This window comes from Labrus mixtus, chromosome 8 (genome assembly GCF_963584025.1).
Source record: "Labrus mixtus chromosome 8, fLabMix1.1, whole genome shotgun sequence".
NCBI classification, from domain to species: domain Eukaryota; kingdom Metazoa; phylum Chordata; class Actinopteri; order Labriformes; family Labridae; genus Labrus; species Labrus mixtus.
The window spans coordinates 28,027,634-28,053,153 of NC_083619.1; the positions used below are offsets into that span (position 1 = coordinate 28,027,634).

At 41.7% G+C, this 25,520-nt stretch overlaps 1 protein-coding gene and 1 long non-coding RNA gene across 4 annotated transcripts; both read left to right on the forward strand.

Moving 5' to 3' along the window:
* The first annotated feature begins 920 nt into the window (after window positions 1-920).
* On the forward strand, window positions 921-22,311 carry LOC132979563 (WD repeat-containing protein 37). 2 transcript variants are annotated; one of them, XM_061045471.1, is made up of 14 exons: window positions 921-1,093; window positions 3,905-4,072; window positions 8,472-8,568; window positions 10,825-10,920; window positions 11,056-11,120; window positions 15,233-15,368; window positions 15,685-15,756; window positions 16,569-16,613; window positions 17,694-17,770; window positions 17,883-18,117; window positions 18,830-18,971; window positions 19,318-19,452; window positions 20,367-20,481; window positions 20,836-22,311. In XM_061045471.1, the coding sequence occupies exons 2-14, from the start codon at window positions 3,935-3,937 to the stop codon at window positions 20,965-20,967; spliced, it is 1,485 nt and encodes a 494-aa protein (XP_060901454.1). In that variant the 5' UTR covers window positions 921-1,093; window positions 3,905-3,934; the 3' UTR covers window positions 20,968-22,311. The 2 variants fall into 2 exon arrangements, with proteins under 2 accessions (XP_060901454.1, XP_060901453.1); XM_061045470.1 differs by having other exon boundaries at window positions 922-1,093; window positions 17,880-18,117.
* A 222-nt stretch (window positions 22,312-22,533) lies between these two features.
* On the forward strand, window positions 22,534-25,520 carry LOC132979566 (uncharacterized). 2 transcript variants are annotated; one of them, XR_009674060.1, is made up of 2 exons: window positions 22,534-23,156; window positions 23,201-25,520. It is a non-coding gene; the product is annotated as an uncharacterized LOC132979566 (long non-coding RNA). The 2 variants fall into 2 exon arrangements; XR_009674059.1 differs by having other exon boundaries at window positions 22,534-23,148.

The following is a 25,520-nucleotide window of genomic DNA, read 5'->3' on the forward strand; positions in this document are numbered from 1 at the left end:
TTCTGATTAGGCGATGCATTTCATTTGTTGGAATAATTTAGCCGTAACAGAGCGATTGTAATGGCTAACCAAAGCCTGTAAAAAGTCTGTTCTTTCACACTGAGCGAGCAAAGTTACAAAGTTACTGTGTTGTACAGGACGTCAGCGGAAAGGTTTCAAATTTGGCATCCATTATAATCATTAAGAAAAGTCTACAAAAGCAGCAAAATGTTTTATTTATGCCAATATTTTACTGTATTTTACCTTTTTCTTTATATTAAAAAAGGAGAATCTCCTTGATCAAAATCTCTTTTTCATGTGTGTCCTGGCTAAGACGGACAGCAGCACAGTTATAGAATAGAATTACTTTATTGATCCCAAACTGGGAAATTGTGGCGTTACAGCAGCAGGTTGTCCAAACAAACAATATGAGCAAAAAACACAATATTAGCAAATTTAAACACAATATAATATTAAATACAAAGTAAATAAGCACTAAAAACATCAAAACTAAGAATGTGAATATATACAACCAGGATTTAACTTATATTACTAGTCTTAAATATGAAATGTGTAAATGTGCAGTTAACAGCATTTCTGATTTAAAAAAAAAAACATTAAAGTGATGACAAGATTCTTGAATCAGTTTTATAAATCATGGGAAGCCAGTGAAGAGGAAACAGAATTTGTGTTTCCACACAGACTAACAAAAGTTTACACAGACCCATGGATGCTTTTAAGATTTACAAATGGTTACAAGGCTGCAAATCAATTAATAGATATAAAAAATAGACCAATAAAAATAATGCCACACTTCTGCATTAAAACCTTGATAATAGCTTCATAGAGTTTTTTATTTGAGTGGCGTTAACCGATAACATTTCACAGCTTTCGCTTTTCAAAGTTGTCTTTTATTGTGAAGGGTCTGGACCGGAACTGGCTCCGTTATCTTTTCTGACGTAGCGGAGCTCGACGTGAACTGTCAACACGGACCTCTGACAAACCCAGAGCCTCTCTCTCTCTCTCTCTCTCGACCATTGGAGAAGATGTTAAAGAAGGGCGACACTCCCCACGCCACCCGGGAATAAATCCTTTTAATTGTAGCGTTTTAGCGGTGAGTTGTATTTCCTGTTTGTGAAGGTTATCTCTCCGTTAGCCGGTTAGCTCGGTGTCTCCAGCTAACGGGGGATAACGGCAGCTTAGCTTACAAAGCACTAACGTCGTCTGGACTTCTGCTTAATGTTTACGTTCACGCTGAATATGGCTTTTGTCTGTAGTTTTCTCTTTTTTCGGGGGGTAGTTTCCCCTCAAAATGTACGGCAACATAATAAGTGCGTTTTCTTCCTTCAGGTCACAGTGACGAGATGTTCGGATCTTTTCAGGGAGTCGGATCATTTAGCGAGAAGAACCGTTTACTTCCGGTTCTTTGATGGGTTTTCATTAAGGAGGAGAACTTCTATGGCCTTTATAATTTGGAGGGTAGGGCTGGACGATATGGACCAAAACTCATATCTCGGTATTGTTTAGCTGAATGGCGATACTCGATATATATCGAAAAATAAACTACCTGTTTGTGAATTTAAAAAGTAATATGATAAAATAAAAATGTTCCTTAAATACAATAAAAGAGAGAGGAGGAGCAGGGTTAAGAGGAACAGACAGTCATCATCATCAGTGAGATGAGAAAAAGGAGACCTGGCACCTCTGTAACGTTATTTTAATGCAACATAAACTATATCCATATTAACGATATCGTCTTACCCTATATCTTGTTTGAAAATATATCGATATATCTTAAAAACTCGATATATTTCCCAGCCCTAACTTACACAAGTAGGGATGTCAGACAGTCAGCACACGGTTCAGGTACCCCGGTTTTTTGTAACGGTTTTCAGTTCGGTTCTATGAAGGAGTTTTTGAGCCACAGTAAGGATAAAACAATCTGAGATTTCGAGATTAAAGTCGTAAGTGTATGACAATAAAGCAAGCAGCAACCTCCTGTCTTGAAAATTGAAGCCAATATGGAAGTGCAAAATCCTGCAGTTCTTCGAGTGTCCACTAGAGGCTGGCTGCAGGAACACAGGAAGTCACATACACACCACAGGCAAAAAAGCTGTTTTTACAGCATAAATGATGTTTACAGCCTGGTACAAAAAACCAAAGAGATTAGTTATCGTCATCACTGGCATACACTGTACGGGGTCAATTTGTTTAAAACGGCTCCTTTTTGATTTTTAAAATGATACGTGTGATTCATAGTTAGGCTCGTAGCTGACATGATTGACAGGTGGGCGGGATGTAACGGTTCATCAAGAGGCTCAAAACCCGCCTCAGCTCCAGCTCTCAGCCTGTCGTTAGGTTGACTGAAAGTTAGACTGAGACAGCATTTCCAACATGGCGGCTGCTGCCGATGAGCCTCCAGCGCCCCCTGCAGGAACAGATGGGTGATGTCACTCAGGCTTCATCTTTTAATATTTACAATCTCTGGAATAAAGTTGTCAGACAGGAAAGTAGTAACAGTGTTTAAGTAGTGGCATGTGAAATTGTACCAATAGAGAGACATTTCAGTATTTGAAAAAAACATTTTGGTGTAGTTTTTTTGCGGACTTTCACACAAAATCAGGTCGTTAATTGTGCTATTTCATTGTGAATGGTAAACTTTGTTTTTAAACGCTGCTTCTCTGCGCATCCCGTCTGCATCGTGCAGGGATCCCCCCTGGCTGTGTGACAGCCTGCTAACGCTACAGCCGACTGCAGTCTGTTGCTGTTAAACAAACTCTGTGTTTGTGTGTTTAAATTTGAGTAAATCAATGTTTGCAGAGAGTCATTTTTCTGTTTACTGTTTTCTATTCCTTGTCAATATACTCGAGGCTTAAACTGAAATGTCCCCACACCACTGTTTTGAAAGACAGTAGTGTTTCCTCATACTGCACCCTTGAGCGTCTCCTCTATTATTTAGGCTCACAGTTTGCTGCGTCTGTGTCCGGCACAGTCCAGAGGGACCCTGCAAACCCCACCCAGGGGTGCTGTGGTGTCATAATGCACAGTAGGGTCACGATTCCAGAATTACATTTTTGATACGATTCTCGTAAAAATCAAGTGATATCGTATCGATACCTGCTTCGATACAACTGCAACTAATCAAACCCTAGGCATGGTTATTATCATTTTAACTGAAATCAAATTAAAAACAATAACTAACTGTAACTGTGCGTAGGTTTACAGAACAAACCCACAAGCAAAATGTCAAAAATGAATTATTGAGAAGTTGCTTTTTCTTGACTTAAAATGTATTTAAAACAATTTTTTAAGCATTTTTTTATGAAGTAAAAAAAAAAATGTAAGTCACGTCTCAAACCTCTGAAATGTGAATATTTTCTGGTGTCTTTAAAAGCAAACTACATCCATTTGGATTTTGGAACCATTTGTTTTTACAAAACAAACCATTTGAGGCAAGTCATCGACATCCTTAAAGTGCAAAAGGACATTTTGAAACAATTTTATGAAACTTTAAAAACTTACATCTTAAGCTTATAAATTACAAATGTAATGATCATAAAAAGTTTAATCTCTAACTCGAGTAGATTTTGATATGTTTTGATTCTTATTTTTGTAACCATGGGCTCTAGGAGCATATGAAAAATGTTTTTCATTTTTAAGGGCACTATTTAAATAGCTTGATGAATAATTAAACACATTGAAATAATAATCAGTTTATTTCCCAGTAATCTCTTATGTTTCTCGTTAATGTACCAAAACCCAGACTGTGTGGGCATGTGGAAGCTAACAAATAAAACCTCAGCCAAATGCGACACAATCGTCTTGTGTTTTCCAAGGAGTGTGTCATTGTTGGACTCTCAGCCAGCACCTCTTTCCAGGAGATTATTTTAACCAGGATTTCCTTCACTCCTCTCACTGCTTTCAGACTGTGGTCACTTCAGATTCAGGCAGAGGGATGCCGGTGGAGAGCGGGAGTAGTGCAGCGGCTCGTCAGGCCAAGCAGAAGAGGAAGTCCCACAGCCTGTCGATCCGCAGGACCAACAGCACCGAGCAGGATCGCTCCGGCCTCCAGAGGGACATGCTGGAGGGACAGGTGAAGACTCGCTTATTACCACTGAAATGAACATTAGAAAAGGAGTAGAGAAAGTCATTAATTTATATTGATTTCAAAGTAACTCGTCTACCACTTTCATCACTAGCTGGCTGTCAGCACTGTAAAGCGCTCTGCTTGTAAGCCTAAGCCAATTAGCCTTTAATGCACCTGTTCACAAGGAACATAAAGCTTTATATAACTGCATGATTACTGTTCAGTTGATTTAACTCGTGGTTTAAACAGATTGATAAGAAATGTTGACAGTCATCTGAACCCCGCTCAGGTGGATTGGTTAAGAGTCAGTAGTTCTTGTTTTTTGTTCATTGGAAAAAGAGCCGGCTGGGTTTTCATTTGGCCAAGCTAATAAGGAACCGAGTTACAACTGAGATGCTTCGTTCGTAGTTGCACTTTGCGTCGAGCGTTACTCTGCAGGTAAACAATATCAAATTTGTTTGTGGCTAATGTTAGCATTGCTAGCATAAGCAGCCTTTGGTCCTTTCTGCAGGTTAACATCCACATGCCTGAGCTGATTTTGGTTATGTGTTGCTCCACTATGTTCAAGTTTAAATGTGCTGCTCCTACGAGATGTAAGCCCTCCCCTGTGCTGGTTTACATCCAGGCAGTAGAGCAGGGTCAGCAGGTCCATTAACTGGAGCTACAGCGCAGGCTAGTGGTTGGTGGCAGCGTTACAGCTTAGATTCAACTTGTAAATGATCCCCCTGGGAACATCCCTAGTCTTCAGCCCAAACTCGATGTCCACCCTCACACACCCACTAAGTCTGTGAGGGCTTAGGGCCGTCCCACTGTCGAATCATAAAGTGCGTGAGGGATCTCTCGCTGACTTTGAGCCCTTTATGCACCCTGTCCGTAAGTGGGCATATCTGCAGAAATATCGTGAGGGAATTACCCATAATTCATAGCATCAATGCATTGTGACGTGAAACATAACATTCCCAGGGGAAGCCTGCAAGAATGGAAAGGTAAACAAACACCATAAAATGGTAGTGAAGGTGAAGCCACGCTCTATTTACATTCTACCAAAATAGTATATTTAAAAACTACAGCTAATTCAGAACTCTACTGCAAGTCTGTTAACAAAAACAAGAGAGACAGAGAGCGTGTTAGTCCTGTAATATATATATATATAAGAGAAGATAAACCTTTATTTATCCCACAACGGATACATTTACATTTATATTAAGTGTAACTTTTAATAAGCTCCATGGCTGTCAGTTAGTAAAGTAAAAAACGTTATGGTTACAGAGGAGTCACAAAGTTCTGTCCCATTGGTATTAAACCATTTGTGCACTCATTCACTTTCCAGGTGACGTCAAATAAGTCCGTAAGGGCTCAGGGTTTAGGGTTTAGGGTTTAGGGAGGAAATCGAGATTCAGCCACAGAGTGCAGAGACAAAAGTGCATCCTAGACGACGAGACATTAAGCTCAACCTTCACAGCAATAAATGGTGATGGAAATTAGCTAGTTAGCTAAATCTGGTACAAAGCATCTCTTCTCTTCTGACACTGATGTTTCTTTTTATACACTGTCCCTGATTCAAATAAACTGAACTAAAAGGAGCAGCCATGTCAATTATCATTTTTTAGGTTTTAAGACGTGTTTCCCCTGAAAATGCACGTCCATCAATTTATGGGATGGATTTGTTTGGCTGTCGAGTTTTTAACAAACTTTCTCGAGAATTTGCACAGACCTTCTCTTATCATGAACACTCTTCTTTAATCTAAGAGGACGTTCTGTAACGCTTCTTTTAAGTTTCGTCACAACTTCTAAATATACATGACATTTTAAATCTAGGCTCCGTTAAGACTCTCTGAATGTGGAACCACATTTTTGGTGTACATTTCAACTCCTACAATCCCGCTGTACCAGTGAGCATAGAGCTTTGTGAGACATTTGGCAAGGTTCAAGGACCTGTTTCTAATCCAACACGGTGCAAACAGTGTAATCCCTTCCTCATGACCATTTTTGTTTTTTTACTCTGGTCCCTTTTGGTCCCAGTCCTCTGATAATCTGGAATCCCTCATGAGAATGGAGGTAAGTTTCAGGTGTGAAGCCCTCTGTGTTTCAAACAGTAGTGTTACTCCCAAATGTGTTTAGAGCTAGATTTACCTAGATGAGTAGGTTTGATTAGTGTTCAGACACGGTGTTGTTTGGTGGTCCTGTGAATAAATGATTTCTCTAATTAGAATAAATATATCTTCTCTAGTAGTGAATTTATATTCTCACATCTATTCTAGAAGCATTCAGAGCCCGAGCACACCTGAAGGTGATTGTTTCATTAAAGCGGAGAAGTTTGAATTTGGTGCAGGTACATCCACGCCGTCGAGTTACAAATAAGCAAGGTTTGAAATGAACTGTACAAGAAGTGGATGCAGACTCCAGTCCTGAAGAGTGAACTCAGAGAATGATTCTGCAGTCTTTGTTGTGTTAATTTCCTGATTGGTCTTTCTGTCTTTTGCAAAGTGGGACCAAATTCTGGTATGGGAATTTATCCAGTAGTAGTTTTATTGTATATTTGCATCTCAGTGCGCACTGACTGAAAGTAGAAAAAACCACGGAGCCTCTGAAGGGACATGGACGGATTTTGTTTTATGTGCATGCTTCATTGCTTGTATGCATTTTTCAGATCAGACACTCAGCGATAAAGATGTCCTGTTTATCGTGGATGAACACAAGAAGAGATGACTGAATATGGCCATCAGACCTGAGTGCAATTTCAGTCTTACCTATAAGGGAACAAATTTAATAGTTACTAATAATGATAAAAGCAAACATGACCATCAGGAAGCTGATTGACTACGTGTATAAAGTTAGTAAACAGCATGCTACGGGGTCGGTGTCAGACCAGACAGCTCACATCACACAGCTAAAAACGGCCTTCACATCCATTTTCCAGAGATTCACAGAGACTGATTTGTAAGATGTTTAGAGGTAGAAATAAGCAGGGTGAGATACTTTAGGTAGAAAATATGACTGTAACATGTTCAGGACAGGATAAAAAGTGGTGTCGTCCATAAGTGACGAAATACAAATCCCTCATAGCAGCTTTATGTACTTTCACCTGCTTTGAAAAGCTAAAAACAACAAACATGTTTTCCACTTCTTTATAGAAGAAGTTCCACATCTGATCCCCGTGTATGCAAGGTCTTGAGCAACATATAGTCCGTACTGTTTGTGATCCTTTACCTTCCCCCCTCATGCTGCAGCCTTTCTTTCTCTGTGCAGTTATCCTGATGCGTGCAGTGTCGTTCTGACCTGTGTGCTGCCAACATCAGCCTTTCAAGGCTCGCGTCACACTTGACTGCTTCCTTTAGAGAATAAAGCTGAAAGCAGCGATTCGGCTCAAGGCAGAGTGCATTAAGCAGAGTACTGTGCGTGCGTGCGCTCACGTCCAGAGAGGGCGGTTCTATGATGAGGAACGATGATCACCTTCTGTTGCGTTATGAGTTTTGAATGCTTGTATGTAAAGTTTGTATTTAGCTGTGACTGATAGGACATTTAAACTAATGATGTAGAGCTGTTTGGTTACCCCCCCCCCCCCCCATAAGTACACTCTAGCTTCTGTAAGGCCCCATCGTGTCTTCTTTGCTCCGTCACCTTCGTTTCTGACTATTTCCTTATATGGATACTTTTATTTGAGCCTGAAACACTTCCTTCCTCAAGGTCATGATTGTCTGATGAGAGTCGGCTGCTTTGTTGCACTAAGCTTCTCTGTGTTTGTGTAAACCTGTTATTTACGAGTTCAACAAACTCTCAACTCCATGAAATCTGATGTCACTTTATTTCATGTCTCATAAAGTTGATTTGTCCTCCCTTATTGTTTCCTATTTTTAGGTTTTCAGATTAATCTAGTTTGATTGTCTGGATGGTTTTTCAAACCGCAATATTTATCGCAGAAAGAAAAGATATCGCAATGTCAGTTTTTTTCAACATCATGCAGCCCTATTTTGTTACCACGGCAACTAAAACAAAAGTATGACGCACACAATATTGGGTAATTTCTTGTTTTTAATTAACGACAAATGCACACACGACATCCACACACTGTCTTAATTACACAAATAAACATTGGCAACGTTTCAGTAACTGATCTCTTTCTTATGCTCATCGCAGCTTGTGGTTAAAAATATAAGTTAAGATGTGAGCTTTGGTCGTTTTTGATCCTGTCAATCAGAACATGAACGTTGGTTTCATCATTCTAAAAAACATGCTATCCAAAATGTTGACAACCTTATTGGGCACGATGTTGGATAAAGTGAGGAATTCACAGAACTACCTGACAGACTACCACTCCTCTTCTGAGTGTTTGAACTCAGACGTCAGCCTCACACACATTATAAAACAAACATTGCCTCACTGTTTCCTTTCTCTCTTCCTGCAGGACTCCAAACTGCCTCTGTCTCTGCGGAGCAATCTGCTGGACCTGTTCAGTCAGATCGAGAGGGAGTTTGAAAACCTCTACATAGAAAACCTGGAGTGTAAGTTGTCTCAGAGGACTCAGAAGTTATTGCTTTGTTTTAACAGTTAAACTTTTTTTAGATACCTGCAGAATGCAACTTACAAGTGAGAGGAACTTAGGCAATAACTGTTATAGAGAACTTTGTCTTTCAACACCAATTTCCTTTTGTAGTTTAGGATAAACAGTCAGTTTGCCTCATGGCTGCAAATATTTTTAACTCTACTTACGTAAACTCTAAAAGGAGTATTTTAAAGGTGACATATTCTCCTCCTCTTCAGTTTAAATAAGTCTCAGAGTTCCCCAAAACATGTGTGTGAAGTTTCTTGTTCTAAATCCACTCTGATCCTGTATTTGATCATGACTATAAACCCCTCTATTTCAGCCCTGCTCAGAACAGGCTGTTTCTGTGTCTGTACCTTTAAATATGTAAATGAGCTGTGTCTGACCACGCCCCCTCTCTGGAAGGGCTCGGGTGTCTCGGGCTTTCTCGCTCCATGTCCTATTGTTTACGGTGAGAAGGCAGACTCAGAGGGCAGAACAAACACCTAGCTGTGGGAGTGTCACCCACCTGGGGGAGGGGCTACTGCCCTTTGTGATGTCATGAAGGGAAAATCTCCAAACGGCCTGTTTGAGCACACATTTTCTGAAAAGTGGAGCAGGAAAAAGATGAAGAGGATGGACTTATGTCATCGTTGGGGGGTTTGTAGACAGACTAGAGACACATATTAGAGTCAGAGAAACATGGGGAAGTGTATTTAAATAATATGTGACCTTGAACAGCAAGAAAACATTTTTTTTTTTTTAATGAAAGTAGGCTTTGTCTCCTATATCAAACAACTATTTCATTGTCTATATAAAAATAATCCATTGGACTGAAAGCTAATATAAGCAAATAGATATGACCTAAAATAGCCATTTTGAGATTATCAGTAATAATTTGAATTTTGGAAATATTTAGAATCATGAAAAATACAATAAAACAAGCACACACATACAATCAATTTTAAAGAGAGGTTTGAAAACTGTACGGCTTGGCTAAGTTTAATGCAAGGTAGTTATGAAATTATAAAATAAAATGATTAACATGAATACGTCTTAACGTCTTTAACCAGATATGCTTCTTTAAGGCCATTCCAGTGATACAGTGCACTGTGGGTAAAAGCTATGAAACAAGCAGATTTCTTTAACAAAGGAACTCTAACACAAATACAACAACCTTTCTCTGATTGGATGCTCTCCAGCAGCACAAAAGACCCACTCAGACAAAGCCCTCTTGTTTGTTCCAAAGATCACATTTAAGACTTGGCGACTGTGATTACTCTCTGAGAGCGTCTGTACTCTGGGGCGGCCTGCCGGAGGAAAATGGGCTCGCAAAAATCGTTTCTCTCTTTCAATCTACGGGAATCACTCAGTGAAGGGTTTCAGTATATCGAGCGTCTCTCTGGTATTACCCTAATACATTTTAACAAACAGCTGTCGGGTCATCTTCATTTAATTGTATCTTTAAATGTTGTTGTGTTCCTTCTGTTTACGTACCTCTAATATTAAAGACCAATCAGTAAGATAACTCCGGATTGAAATGCTAAAGTGAGCTATGATCAGACATTAAGGAAACATGCTATGTTGAAGTGCTGGCTTCTCTGACAACAATGCAGCAGCCAGTATGTCCTTCTAACTTTAGATTCTGCTCCTGAATGCTCTGGATTTGTTTGGACCAGAGAAGGTAGGCGCTTTTAAGGCGACCCCCCCACACGGCCGTTTTGGACGCCCCTCGGTTTGCCAGATATGAGAGCAGTTATCAGGTCAAACCAACAGGTGTTGCAGCGATGGAAGCGGGCAAGAGAAGTGGTTCAGATAGAAGTGATTGTACCCGACCTAAAAAGCCTCTGCATGTTTCTAATAAGCTCCACGAGCAGAAACGTGCTCAAACTAGGATCAATATTGGAGATGCTTTTGAAAAATGGAGAGAGGTTAGAACACAGAAAGGTTTACAGACCCATGCAGAGCTGGATAAACACTGAAGCTTCAGAGTCCACCACATGGTGACCTGTGTGAGCATCGACTCTAGAGAGGAGGGGGGGGGGAGACAGCTCTCTATGATGTTTAGAATTTAGACTGCAGTACCCATTTTAAACACTAGGGGTCAGAGTTAATGTGGTGCCATCGTCATGAACCTTGTGATATTAAACAAACATGAACTAGACATCTACAGGGTGAATTTGTTGTTGTTGATTCTGTTTTTTTTTTTAACACTTGGTCGGTTTGACTCTTGCAGTGCGCAGAGAAATCGAAACGCTGAATGATCGTTTGACTGCAGACGGGCAGACCTTCGAAGGGGCAGATTTAGCCAAAGGAGCGCTGAAAACAAAAGGTGAGGTCAATTTAACGTCAGCATTTTTAGCTTTTAACAAAGTGAAACAGTGATACTAAATAATCTGAAGTATTTTTATGACTGCTGCTTTGGATTTTCTCTTCATTTATCTGTGTTATTTCTGATGATCCACAGCGAGCCACAGCACGAGCCAGCTGTCACAAAAACTAAAGACGACCTACAAGGCCTCAACAAGCAAGGTGAATAGTGTCTGAATTTTGGTGCAAAAAAAAAATGGCATGACCATCCAGCGATTTGCAAATCATTTCAGCAAAACCAGTTTAATAAATATTGAAGTCTGCATGCATGGGTGTGTGTGTGTGTTGGTTTTATAAAAGCAATGTTTAGGATATTTTAAGAGAATTCTGCTTTAAGATTGTTGTAGGAATGCAAAGTGTGAATCAGTTAGTTAACTGGCGCCACAGTTTTCCAGCTGGTCAGTGTTCAACACGTGTGTTTTAAAGAGAGGAACTGCTGTCTTTTTTCACCTTAGCCGCGTTCAAACTCTTGCCACGCCAGAGTAGGCGGATCCCGCAACTTCAGCGTAACCAGCTGGGAGTTGTGGGGTGGAGACTCATGGGTAACTTGTTGATTTCTCCCCCTTGTGTGCCAATATGCATGAGCAGCCCAGCCAGGGGGTGGACACTCCCTCCCCACGAGACTTGGTCATTCAAATGTAGGACTCTGAGCTTTTTCTATCAGTTTCTGCGTGAGATAAAAAAAAAACAACACAACTTTATATCTCACTAACTGGCTTTTTTCAGTTGCACCACCTTTGGTTTTGATTTGGCGACTTGTTGGCATTTCACATACTGGTACACTGTGGAGATATCTTTAACACGACACAGCTGTTTCCTCCTGATGCTTTTTGTGCCTTGATGAAATAAAATCCTGAAGGCGAAGGAGCTGCTTTGTTCTTAAGGCGGAAAACTGCTCGCCACATCACATTTTGCTGCCATGGTAACATGCAGGCACTGTCTTTAAGTTACATGTTTGACAATATTTCTGGAAGGATTTCTAAGAGATACCAATCACCAATCACAGCTTTTAGCTACACCTCTCTCTGTGACTTGACCAGACTCAACTGACAAAACATTTTACCCTGCAGATCACGGGAGTTGCAGGTCTACCTCTGCCTCAAATAGTTGTTTGGTTTGTTAGGGTTCGATCTTACCCTTACTCATTTTAAACGCTACAGCTGTGTCTCATTTCGGGGGGTAGCATCCTACGAAGGACCCAGACGACTTAGCCTGTGTAGACCGTTAATCTGAGGCCAATCTGAAATGAGACAGTCTGGTCCATAGAGGATTCCCTGTTCACATCAGCAGCTGTCTTCGCCTTAACCTTTTGTTTCCTGTCGCCTTGCAACCTCCTCAAGAACAAGCAAACATATCTAACATCACATATTATTTTCAAGAGGATTTGAAGTTTCATGCGCATTTTTGTTTTTGCACATTTGTGTTAGTAGTTATTCGATTGAGTTGAAGCCCCTTACTTAGAATAAAAGTGTATTTGAGAAGCTTAAGGGTTGGCTAGCTCGCTTGAATTGGTGCGCAATGAATCGATGAAACGACGCATGGATCCTTCGTTTGCCTAGGGAAAGGACGACTCATTTGTCGGCCATATTTGAAGAAGCCTATGAAACTGGACAGCGTTTGAGGCGCGGCTCAGTGTCTTTATATGCTTACTGCGCATGATGCAGCCCACTAAAATGGGACATTATTTACGCAACACAAACTAAATAACCTATCAAGGCAGAGGTAGATCAGCAACTCCTTTGTTTTGGGCATTAAAACTGGTTTTATCATCAGAGTCTGATGGCTTTTAAGGGAGAGTGATGTAACAGCTGTTACCAGTCAAATATACAGCTTACACTTCAACCAAAGTCGGTCGTGAATGTATTTTAAAACCAGCAAAATCTTGATGTGGCTATGGCAGAGAGCAAACTGAAGCTATGTAATGTAGAGCGCTAACTGCTGGGCGCTTAGCCAGTGACCTAAAGCTGCTTTTGCGGCGCTTTCATTTCCTCAAAGTTCCCTGACACCGAAAGCTTCATCTTTTTTTTTTTTTTTTTAAAGTGATACTTCATACATCAGTGTAACATTTGAGCCACATTTGGATTCATTCTCATTCAAACCCATAAACATCCGTTCATCCAGAGTCTCATGATTAGCTGTGCTGCTTGTGCTGCTCATAACCAACGACCACTGGTTCCCATCAGCATGCTTACTGCCAATTTCCACATACTTCCCGGACAGGAAGTCAGACAAGAAAACACACAGAGCGTACTGTCAATTTCAAAATAAAACACAATATACTGACTCGTATTTTTTTTTAAATTACTTTATCAACTTTAATTTATAAGAGAACAACAAAGCAACCTCAATAAGACAAAGCATGTTTTTCTCTTCATTCCTGCGTTATTTTGTAGTGTGTACAGCTGCTCACACTCCCAGTGGGGCAGGTAAATGGTAAATGGACTTGTGCTTATATAGCGCTTTTCTAGTCTTCCGACTACTCAAAGCGCTTTTACACCACATGTCACACCCACCCATTCACACCCTGATGGTAGTGATGATCGCTATGTAGTATCATCCATCAGAAGTAACTAATGCCATTCATACACCGCCACTGAAGCAGCGGGAGCAATTCGGGGTTAGGTGTCTTGCCCGAGGACACATCGGACATGTTGCCCAGCTGGGGATCGAACCCTCAACCCCGGTTGAGAGCCGGCGACTCTACCAACTGAGCCACAGCCGCCCAACACTACACGCCGTCCGACGGAGCAAAACCGCATCATACACACAGTTTGTGCAAATTGGCAGTTAGCCACGGTCTACCATCATCATCATCACATCGTCAGCGTAAATGTTTATCTGATTAATTTGACTTTTCTCATTTTCAACAGGGGGAATGTTCTGTTGTTTGTGTAGCCTGAAATTTAGACGAGTGATGCTGTTCTTTATTCTCTCCTGCTCCCTTTCAGTTGGAACTTATTTAGCGGCCTGTGTCCAAAACGAACCAAGAGTCCAGTTTGTATCATCCCCATCTTTAATGTAAACACCTTTATCGAAACCTTTGATACAGCTGATAAAAACTACTGATCAGTTTCTTCTGTCCCACTATAACTCAGTATGTTTTGCCCTTCTTCCCCTTTATCGACTCTTCTCTCTTTTTTTTGCGGTTTTGATTTGAGTAATCCTCTTATGATGAAAATAATACTCAGTACTGGTACTTAACGTGTTTACCCTTTTGTTGACACCAGACTTGGTTTGAGTGGCGTTTGTTTTAAAGCACTTGATTGGATGGGTTAACAACAAACCCCAGAATGAATACTGTTTTTGGTAAAACCCAGGATTGATATGAATAACGCTGAAAGCTTCTTAGCCCTGGCTTACTACAAGGATCTTGCTGAGCAGCTTCTCAGTTCTGCTGACCCGCTTCCTCCCTTATGGTCGACCAGGGTTCCTACACATCCCCGCAAAAGTCTGGAAACGCTAAATTGGATCTTTCATGAGCACCAAATATTTGGAGAAAAAAAACAAACAAGTGTTGGATATAACCTCCATGTCTGAAAAGTGAAGCCAATGTGGAGTATGTTTCTTATATTCTTACTCCTAGCCAGCAGAGGGCGACCTCACTGGCATCATGCAGGTCTACAAGGAAATGAGCCTACCTAATTATTTAACTAATGAGTTAAGTGTCTAAAGTGCTAGTTTCCAGATCTTCTTTCAGTGGCGATTCTAAAGTCTGCTGGGGCCCAAGGCAAAAAAAACAATTGGGGGGCCCTCCAACCAGGGCAATGAGAGTGAATATGTGAGATGGAGACCCCTTAGGGAGCTTTCCTACTGTCATTGCAAAAATCTACACATTTTGGGTCGCTGCTTTAGTCTACATTTTGTCAGCTGGATGTGGTTCAGGGAGGGACTACTGTGCTACAACAGAGACCTATCAACTAAGATAGAATCACAGCACTGAATTTTCCAACCTCTGGTCTGAATATGGTCTTAGTGTCATGGAGGCTACGTCCACCTTTTTCATTTGATAGTAAACTCAGGCACACCAGGTTTTGATGTGATGCCTTTTACAGAGTTTAAGCATGTGTTTGACTCAAAAGGTTATCATTTATAAGAAAGAGTTCCTGATCATCTCTCAGTGTTTGGACTCAACACCTCAAAATTCCCCCCAACAAAAAAAACATGCAGAAGATGCCGTTGGAGAGGGGAAATGTGTGGGAGCCCTGTGAGGTCTCAGAACACGGCTGACTTCTCCTTTTTTTGTTCATTAACTTTGGTTTAAATGTCGCTGTCAGATTGTGTCCAGTTTCAAAGCGACCACGTCCAGAGCCGTGTGCCAGCTGGTCAGAGAGTATGTCGGCCACAGAGACGGCATCTGGGACCTCAGCGTCACCAGGACACAACCCGTGGTGCTCGGCACGGCATCTGCAGGTATGTTTTCTGTCCTTCAATGAGTCACATTTATTACGTAAAATGTTAACCTCTCCCTTGGTTTGTTGTTTTCTTTATTTGATTAGCTAAATCTTTTCCTTTCAGTCTTTAACAATTCATTTTTTTTATCTCTCTGCGCCCGTTTGTTCTTAAACTCAAACTGTTGTAGCTTCTTCTCACTCCACAAATGTATTTATATAAGTCCTTTTTTTAATTGAGAAATGTTCGGGCCAACTTCAGATCCTTTAGATTTCAAGCGTCTGTGTACACTGGGCATGCACAGTTAGTCATCTGTCCCCTTCTTGTGTCTCCACAGATCACACCGCCATGCTGTGGAGCATTGAGACCGGGAAGTGCCTCCTCAAATATTTGGGCCACCAAGGATCAGGTAGACCATTTTTAAATACAGATTGAATTAAATTCACCTTTACTGTGGTCATCCTGTTGAAATAGTTTCTCTTCTGGACGACGTAATATGAGAATTATAACATTTTACAGCGTTTATAAAAGATAGATTTGAAGTGCTCTGATGTAGAAACCCCACTGTTTTTTTTTAAAAAAGTGTGTTTGCCATCATGTTGATTCCCAATGAAAGTCTTGATCTCTTTATCTCATCAAATGTTTCAGTACATTTTAAGGTCCATTTCAGCTCTTCCTTGGAAATATGATAATTCCCTCTAAAGGTAAAAACATCATACATAAAATAAAAACAGGAGCAAACGAGTACTTCATGGACCGGCATTATAAAATCCTGCTACAACCAGGAACAATAATTGGAACAGTAAAACACAGATCAGTAAGTAGACTGGGTGGATTACCCTAGGCCTGTCTGAACATCAACGTTTTTAACGAGTCAGAAAGAGGTAACGAGATGGGCAGGGAATTCCAAAGGATCGGTGCTATATGCTCAAACACACGATCACCACGAGTCTTAAAATGAGTCTGCGGGACAGATGGCAGGTGTAAGGGTGTTTGACCTTAATGAACGTGTGGGTGAACACGGGTGAATGAGTTCTTACAGATATTCTGGGGCCTGACCGTGATTGGCTCTGAAAGTGAGGGTGAGAATTTTAAACTGTATCCTGTAAGCCGCAGGGAGCCAGTGCAGGGCTTTCAGTATGGGAGTGATGGCAGCAGAAAAGGAGAAGTGTCCGTTAATGATGATGCATAAAAAAACAATCTGTGTCTCTGTCTCCACAGTCAACTCCATCAAGTTCCACCCGACTGAACAGATGGCTCTAACAGGTAATGATCCAAATCTCAAACGTCCTCTGCAGCAGCTGCAGCGCTCTGACAGCAGGAAAAATGAAGTCACAATAAATAAACACAAATCTCTTCAGCCACTTCATATCTGTACAGTTGTCCATGTAACATGTGTCCTGTGTTGCGTTCACAAATACACAATATCATGAAAACTTCCTGAACTGTTCAGGGTGAGCTGCATGTGTGAACGCAACAGAAACATTTATCACTCTGACTTCAGACCCTTTAGTAAATTTCATGTGTGAAGTCGGGTGAGCCGTGTGAGAATGCAGAAGGAAATATTCAGGAAAATTCAGGGTGGTGGTGATGTCGTTTATATTCTGGGACTGAGAGACGATTATATACTGTATGCGCACGTCCGGTGCGATCTCCGCACACATGAGGAACTGCTTAACTTTATTTATGCATCATGACAAAGAGAAAAAGAGACCCAAATTCACCTACTTGTCTCTCCTATTGAGACTGATTTAGGCTCACAGTTTGCCCTAAGGCCCCCCTCAGAGGTGCTCTGGTGCTGAAATCCACCCTCAGTCGTTACAGTTCAACACTACGACAATTTGTTATCGAGAATTGTGTTGGATCTGTCAGTTACTAGACTCTGTTTAACAATCCAGACGACTTCCTGAGGATTTAGACTCACAGTTTGTTCCGTCTGTGTCGAGTCACAGCTCACAGGCTGGCTCAGACCGCCATCATACCCATATAAGTTCTTCTCCGCTCTTTAACTACACAAAGAAAGGATATTCATGGACGTAAAGGCATATGTTGTCATCATGGCTTCAGACTCTGTATCGTCATGCTCCACCTCCTCCACCACTTTCTGCTACGTCTTTCTAACACAGAGGAGAAATGTGACCACAACTGGAGGACTTTGATTTCATTCTGTATCCATGAAATCTGTGCAGATGTTATTGACGGTGGTGTTTTGAGGAATTGTTGCAGAATTTTATTTTTTATTAATTTTTTGCCGCGTGGACCCCAAGACGAGGAGTTGTTACCTTGTTAGTGGCTAATCCAAATAAATAAATAAAATGAAATAAATCTCTCTCTCCTCCTCCTCAGCCTCTGGAGATCAGACAGCTCACATCTGGAGGTACATGGTTCAGCTGCCGACTCCACAGCCTGTCGCTGATATCGCTGTAAGCATCAACACCTGTATGAGTGTGTAGTCCTCTAATCGGACTGTCTCACCTCTTCTTGAATTGTTTTTTTAAAGTTGTATTCATTCTGAAACTTCCTCGTTATCAGCAGACTCCCTGTGAAGACGACGTCGACTTTTCCGATAAGGACGAGGCCGACGGCGAGGTGGAGGGTCCAAACGACTGTCCTTCAGTCCGAGTGGCCACCACGACCCTGCGCAGCCACCAGGGAGTGGTGATTGCTGCTGATTGGCTGGTGGGGGGCAAACAGGTCGTGACGGCCTCCTGGGATCGAGCCGCCAACCTGTACGATGTGGAGACCTCAGAGCTGGTCCACTCCCTCACTGGTAGGATGAAGAGAATATTTCACTCCTGTACTGTTCTCAAAGTACAGACGCTGAGACTTCTCTTGTTTGCTTCATCACATTGTACGTATTTAATGATGTCATTACGTCACATCGCTGTTGCAGTCGAGTCTCTAAACCTCGAACTTGAGTCCGCAGTCTTCAAGTCTGAGTCATGACCGATACACTAAAAAAGAATCCAAGTAGACTCTGACTCCAGTTCCCATTACTTGAATCGAAGTCCTCAAAACTGAGTTTGAGCACATTTTGAAATTTGAAGGAGGAACGCTGTTTCACTCCAAACTTCACTGCCCCCGTGTGAACCTCGGCTGAATGTGTGCGACCTTCTAGATGTGAAGAAAACACATTTAATTTACTAACATCAGATTCTGACTGATCCTGTGGCCATGTCTGGAGATTTTAATCACAGGAGATCTTTCTTTTCATAATCCTGCCTTCATTGATTTAAATAAAACCATGATAGCTCAAAGCCAGAAATGCAAAACTGAAGTCCTTTAGGTGTTTCAGATGTTTGGGATTTAAAACATGTGAAGGTATTTCCAGAAATGACCTCACAAAAAACCTTTAGACACACTTTATTTACTGCACTGCAGAACAAAACGCCTTTGGTCTCGACATGTCTGTAAATATAATCATCCCTAAAAGAAAAAAGAACGTAATCTAAAAGCTTCTGTGATGTGTTTTTTCTTTCCAGGTCATGACCAGGAGCTGACCCACTGCTGCACACACCCCACCCAGCGCCTGGTGGTCACCTCATCCAGAGACACCACCTTCAGACTGTGGGACTTCAGAGACCCGTCCATCCACTCCGTCAACGTGTTCCAGGGACACACAGAGTCAGTTAAACACAAATCTTCATGGATTTAAAACGTGAAATGTGTTGCTCTTCAGATTACACATTTGTTTTATTTGGATAGTTTTATTCTCATTCAGATAAATATCTACATGTCATTTCTATTCCTGCCACATGGAGGCGATAAAAGCTTTGTTGTAACAGCTACAGATGACGCCATCGTCTTTGTATTAAACAAAGACTTCAGCCGCTTCATAGAAATACTGCCATCTAAATCTGAGTTATTTTAACAAATATCAACAAAAAAAACTTAACCTCTGGAAAATGAAACTGGGTTTAATGGTTACAGTCCTGCCCTCCCTTCTCTCATCTTTTCTTTTACTCTGCAGCACGGTGACGTCCGCTGTGTTCACGGTGGGAGACAACGTGGTGTCTGGGAGCGACGATCGAACCGTCAAAGTGTGGGACCTGAAGAATATGAGGTCGCCCATAGCAACCATCCGCACTGACTCCGCTGTCAACAGGTCTGTGAGCTGTAAACAAAACCTCTAGTTCCAGATTTTCCGATCCACCTGAATTGCATTCTTTAAAGTTTATGAATTATTTGTATCAATGCTGACATTTTTATCAGGAAGTTGCACATTGCAAAAAGGAAATGGTGTTTAAACTGCTCAAAACTTGCAGGAGAGGGAGTAACCCGCAATACACACATACTACGTGCGCGCCGCGGTCCGTCAGCGCCACGGTTTTGCTCGCGCCCATTCACATTGGATCCGTTTCTGGGACGTCAGCGCAGCGGAGCGCACCCATGACACATCACAGGAGAACTACAAGATCCCGCGGGAATAAAGAGAAAAACATGCAAACAACATGTTGCTTTGTCTTTCTGAGGATGCGTTGTTGTTCATTCGGTTCCTGTTTTGACGTAATGTTGATAAAAGTGATGAAAAATACGATCACGAGTTGGTATATTCTGTTTTATTTTGAAATTGACCGGATGCTCTGTGCGTTTCCTTGCCTCACTTCCTGTCTGGGCTGTCATATTCTGTCCAGCTTGACGCGTTCCTGCAGCGTACTCCAGAGAAAATAGACTCGCTGCGTATTTGAAACGGAGCAGAGCGCAGTGCCGTCGGTGACACGCGGCGGAGACGGACCGCAGCGCGCCCTGTGTGAACACAATGATTGACTAGAGTGGAAGCTAAGTAGAACGTAGTGCGCTGCGCTGACGGACCGCGGCGCGCACGGAGTATGTGTGAATTGGGCTTGATGGTGTAGAGGAAGGAGCGTCTTTTCACAGTGTAGTTAAAGCACTAAAGTCGCCTTTAAAGCAGCAAGTGTCATTCTGCTGCTTTTACATTTATTTAGTTTTTGTTTTCTCCACTGATTTCTGACGGTCGAGTTTTGAACTCTGGGTTCCACCTTCTCTCGTTCTGTCCAGGATCAGCGTGTCAGTGAACCAGAAAATCATCGCTCTTCCTCACGACAATCGGCAGGTCCGGCTGTTCGACATGTCCGGAGTGCGACTGGCTCGCCTCCCGCGAAGCAACAGACAGGTGAGTCCATGGAGGAGGAAGGGCCGTCTGATTTGGCCCCTCGGAGCTTCCATACACAAACCTCCTGCTTATACTGACACCAGTTTTTAGACTCTGAAACACCGTCTGGTGAAAGGTAATAAGAATTAAGCGTTAACTGTCCCTCCCTGTATCTTTGTAGCTTATTATTAATTTTAGAATAAAGAGAAACACTTTTATAAAGCTAAATAAATATGAGCACAGAGGTTTTGAATATGCTGCCTTCAGGTCCAAAGTGAAACAGGACGTATCATCATGAAACTTGGATTTTGTTTGTAACTTGCCTCACATATTCCTCGGTGCCTGAAGGTCACTGCGTTGTCTTTTGCGGCTCAGGGTCACCGGCGTATGGTGTGCTGCTCCGCCTGGTGTGAAGACAATACCTCCTGCAACCTTTTCACCTGCGGCTTCGACCGGCAGGCCATCGGCTGGAACATCAACATCCCCGCCCTGCTGCAAGAGAAATGACCTCCACCTCCTGCGACGACGACGACTGGCACCTTACAGTGAAACTCCACCCGGAGTCTGTCTTTGGAGCATCACTCACTCACATCCTGCAGCCTTAAAAGGTGGCTTTAAAGACTTCAGTTTCATGCTTCTTTTAGTCTGTCGTGTTTTAACCAGTGTTGTCTGACAAACGACGGATGAAAGTTAAAAATAGCAGACGCTAAACTGCCGATCTTTTGAGCCCACATGAGGTCAGAATCTGACACTTTAAACTCATCGAGGTCCGGCCTCCTCAGACTGGGCCTGCACTCCTGCATCTTTCACACTCTGTATCTCACCACCACTGTGTATCACACACACACACATAGCGCGGTGTACTGGTGAGGAGAAAGCACAAAGATGCAACAGAGGACTTTCTTTGTCTTTTTTGTAAGAATCTTAAAAAGCACAACTCATTTCTCTAAAGCAGAGGAGTTCAGCTTCTAACTCACTACTTTAAAAAAAAATGTGTGTGTTTACTTATTTGTACTACGATCCTTTTCAGCGTCTGCTTTACTTTATTTCCTGATTTCTCTGATTGGTGGTCAAAATGTCAGCACTTAAAAGAAGCTCTGACTTTTTGATTTTTAGGAACTTTAATCGTTGTTTTAGGTAGAGCTTTTTAAATTATTATTATTAAGAGTAGGTTCTTTCCTTATAAATTTAATTCCCGAAATGTTTGTTTGTTTTGCACCTGAGACTTGGAGCTGAACACCTGTGATACATGTTAGACTATATAACATATATCGAGGGCTCGTTGGACAGTTAACCCTTTCACTCATCACTTGATCAGCTCTTTCAGTTCAGCTCCGTGTTTGTACATTCAGAAGTCTGTTAGAGACAGTTATGCACCTTTTTTAAACACACAAATATCTGTTACATTTTGTCATTTTGCTCCGATTTAAAAAGTCTTTAAAGATATTTTTATTGTCAACACAGAACGGTCAAATGACCCCACATCTTAGTGCATTATTGTCCCAGGGTGATACACTTTGACACTAAACCCAAAGACCTAAAGCGGCTCCTTTATTCTCATCTGTAGTAAAAAGTCAAAGTTGCTTCGGCTCTGTGTCCCACCTAGCGTATTTTTTCTGAGCGCCAGCGTCTTTTCTCAACTGTTTTCAATGAGGTGAGAGCGTTTGCAGCAGCAGGCGACCACCCGGAGTTGTCTTTTTGTGCGGCTGCTCCGAGCGCTCAAGTTGAAAATCTTTCAACTTTTCAGAAAGGTGCTGTTGACGTCACCGGCGCTCTTTTCCAAATTGTATGATATTCTCCCGTAGTTTCTCCACCTACAGATCGTGTCTTGTACCCACATGGTCTTTGCTCCGTGTCTGATCGGTAAATAAACAATCTTAAACAAAAAACATAAAGTAAAAAGTAACGGAGCAGTGTCGGTCATACAGCGGCCGTTGTCGACAGACTGTTGTCATAGAGACAGGACGGACATGCAGTGTTTTTTGTCCCCAGCGCAAACCCTGTGGAGTGCACAGCCAGCGCTTTTCTGGCCGTAAAAAAGCGCTAGGTGGACACAGGGCCTAAGAAGTGAAATTTGCGTCTTTTTCCACTTTAATAACGTTTCCTGTACTGGTAGTGATGTTGTGTTAAGTATTAAGAAGGATTTCTCTCCTTCTGGGATCCGTGGGTTAATGGATCACAAATCTGACGCTTCAGATCGGATCACAGATTTTTGTCAAGGATCAGAATCGGAAAATTATATTGATAACATAAACATGACTCAAACTGTGCATCTTAATAAAGTATCACATTCTCAAAGTTCTTCACCTCTAAATCTGACTTCATCATAAACTGAACCTTTCAGCACGTGATGCAGACTCCAAAAACATCCCCCCCCCCTCAGCCCTGCAGAGGTACCAAATCTCGACATGATTGTAGTTGATCGCAGTGCCCTTTAGTCGTCAAGTGTTTGAACGATGTTGTGGGGATTCTGTCAGTGTCATACCTGTAACGGTACTTTAAAAAAAAAAAAAATCTCAAAAGAGTGTCTTGATGTTTGCTGTCACCTGCTTTGCTTTGACACTGCCACTTAAACACTCAGCCAAAGCTGCGTTGAAGTGAATGGAGAAGCTGTTTGTGTGTGTGTGTGTGTGTGTGTGTGTGTGTGTGTGTGTGTGTGTGTGTGTGTGTGTGTGTGTGTGTGTGTGTGTGTGTGTGTGTGTGTGTGTGTGTGTGTGTGAGATGATTTCACTGTTAAAAGAACAAATCCTGCGAGAGTGTGTCTGTGTGTGTGATGATACAAATCAATGTCTGAAATGTGTTTATTGATGTTGTAATAACTGCAGTTTTTTTGATCCGAGTTTAACTGTTGAACCTTCTTGTACTAGCCGTGTGTGTGTGTGTGTGTGTGTGTGTGTGTGTGTGTGTGTGTGTGTGTGTGTGTGTTTTTCCACAAGCCGCACAAGTTGCAGTAGCAGCAACGTGATGAACAAGCACAGTTAATTTTGAACTAATTGTTTAGCTTGAGTCCAGCTGTAGGTCTGTGGAGCGTTTTCGCTGGTTTGTAACACAGGTTTTCATTCAACAGATACATTTACATGAAATTCCTTCCTACACTGGGTTGAAAAAAATAATCACTTTTTCTTGTGGATACACAGTTTTTACGTGTTTATTTGTTAACACTTTACAGCTGCTCCTTACGTTTTGGTGTATGTGTTCATAACAATAGAAAAGCCTGAGAAATACCCCGTTTCAAAATGTAAAGTGTTAACCTTTTCTCATTTCTAAACCACAACATTTGTACGATTTAAATTGTAATATATGAAGAAATTTGCCAGTTTGGCGTTTTAGTGTTCTTCAGCTGCAGCATTGTTTATTAGCCGTCATAACGTGATGACCTGATCCAGTGTTTTGTTTCTTTTAAACTTGTGTAAATCCAGTTTTTTGCTTCATAATGAATTATTTTCAAAGGCTTCACATTCACATAAAACAGAGTTATTATTGTTAGTTATACCAGGGGAGATAACGGTGATGTCTTTAGTGATTGGCATTACCTGACTGTCAAACATTCCCAGTTTTAAAGAATAGTTTTCTCGTGACCTCACTCACTAAAGCCCTGTTTCCACCAAGCGGTCCGGTTCATTTCGGTTCGGTACGGTACCCATTTATTGGCATTTCCACTGTCAAAAGTTAGGAATGGTACCAAAATAAGAGATCTGTACCGTCCTACTTTTTTGGTACCCTTCTGTTTGGGTGCCAAGGTTACCGATCCGACCCTAAACAGTCCCTTTTGTTTACTGTGTCCCTGTTCTTCTTCTTGAACGTTTAACTTAATTAATAGTGAGCTACACTGTGTTGGGCTGCTATGATGTCACATTGTTACATAGCTGACGCGGCTATCTCCATCTGGCTAACACTCCGCTTACAGAATAAGGGTTCAAGCAAGTTCAGGGTTTAACGTACCGCACTGTACTGAACCAAACCGGACTGCTTGGTGGAAACGGGGCTTTAATTGAAAGCGTACCTGGCGGTAAAGGAAGGTTTTAAAATGCTGCGCGCCCTCGGAAAGGCTACAGCTCTCATTTGCCAGCTACGTGTTTTGGCTGGTGTGTAAAGGGAAGGATTGAAGCATATATATGTTAACATCCCGAAGTGAAGTTCTGACAAGGACCTTTCTATTTTTAACTCTTCAGATGATGTCGTGAGGTGCCCAAAACTCGCAGTTTATCTCGTTTTAATGTCGAATTCAGACGAGGGCACCCTCTCCGTCGTCGTGTAAACCGGCAATATGCTGTTCCTCTGAAAACTGTGACTTTTTGCAAATTAGGTGGACTACAACAAAAACGGGCCTCACCGCTCAGGAGAAGGAAGAGTGTGTGAGCGTTCAGGTGTTGTTTCATCTCGAAATCACACCGTCGTCTACTGGTGTGTTCACTTTCCGTAGATCTTTTAGCCCTCCACGTTAGCCACCTTACTACAAACTTTGAGTCATACTTTGTTTTTGTTTCTTATTTATACCCATTATTTATATTATTCACCAAATGCATTTATTTTTATTCCATCTAGCTACAATAATTATCCTACAGAGACCACTGATTGGAAGTCGCCCCAGGTGTAACTGACAAGAAGTCTGTTTTTGTGAAGATAATTTAAGAACTATTTGTGTGATAATGTTTTGAACTGTAGTCTTTTCCAATTATGTTTTTCCTTCTTTATATAAGGTTTAAACTATTTTCACTACACTCAGCTTCGTTCTCGACCAACACTGAGCCGACCCCGCTGCCACGTCCGTAATTCACCTTCACGATCCGTCACAATGTTCACATTTTCAGTCACAATGAACCCCTGATCACGTCATCTCAAAGCCACCGTTCTCGTGAAGCTGTGTTAAATGTGGCTCTATAGCAGTGTTGTTTGTGATCACAGTGTTGGATGTACAGCAACAGACACCACAGCTCAATTCTCATAAGTAAAAGAAGAAAACCTGTTGGTGGACTTGAGGGCAGTTATGTGGATTGTAACTGTAATGAGGAACAAGTATTTGCTTGTAAAATCAAAATAAACCATTCTTGCTGTTTGAA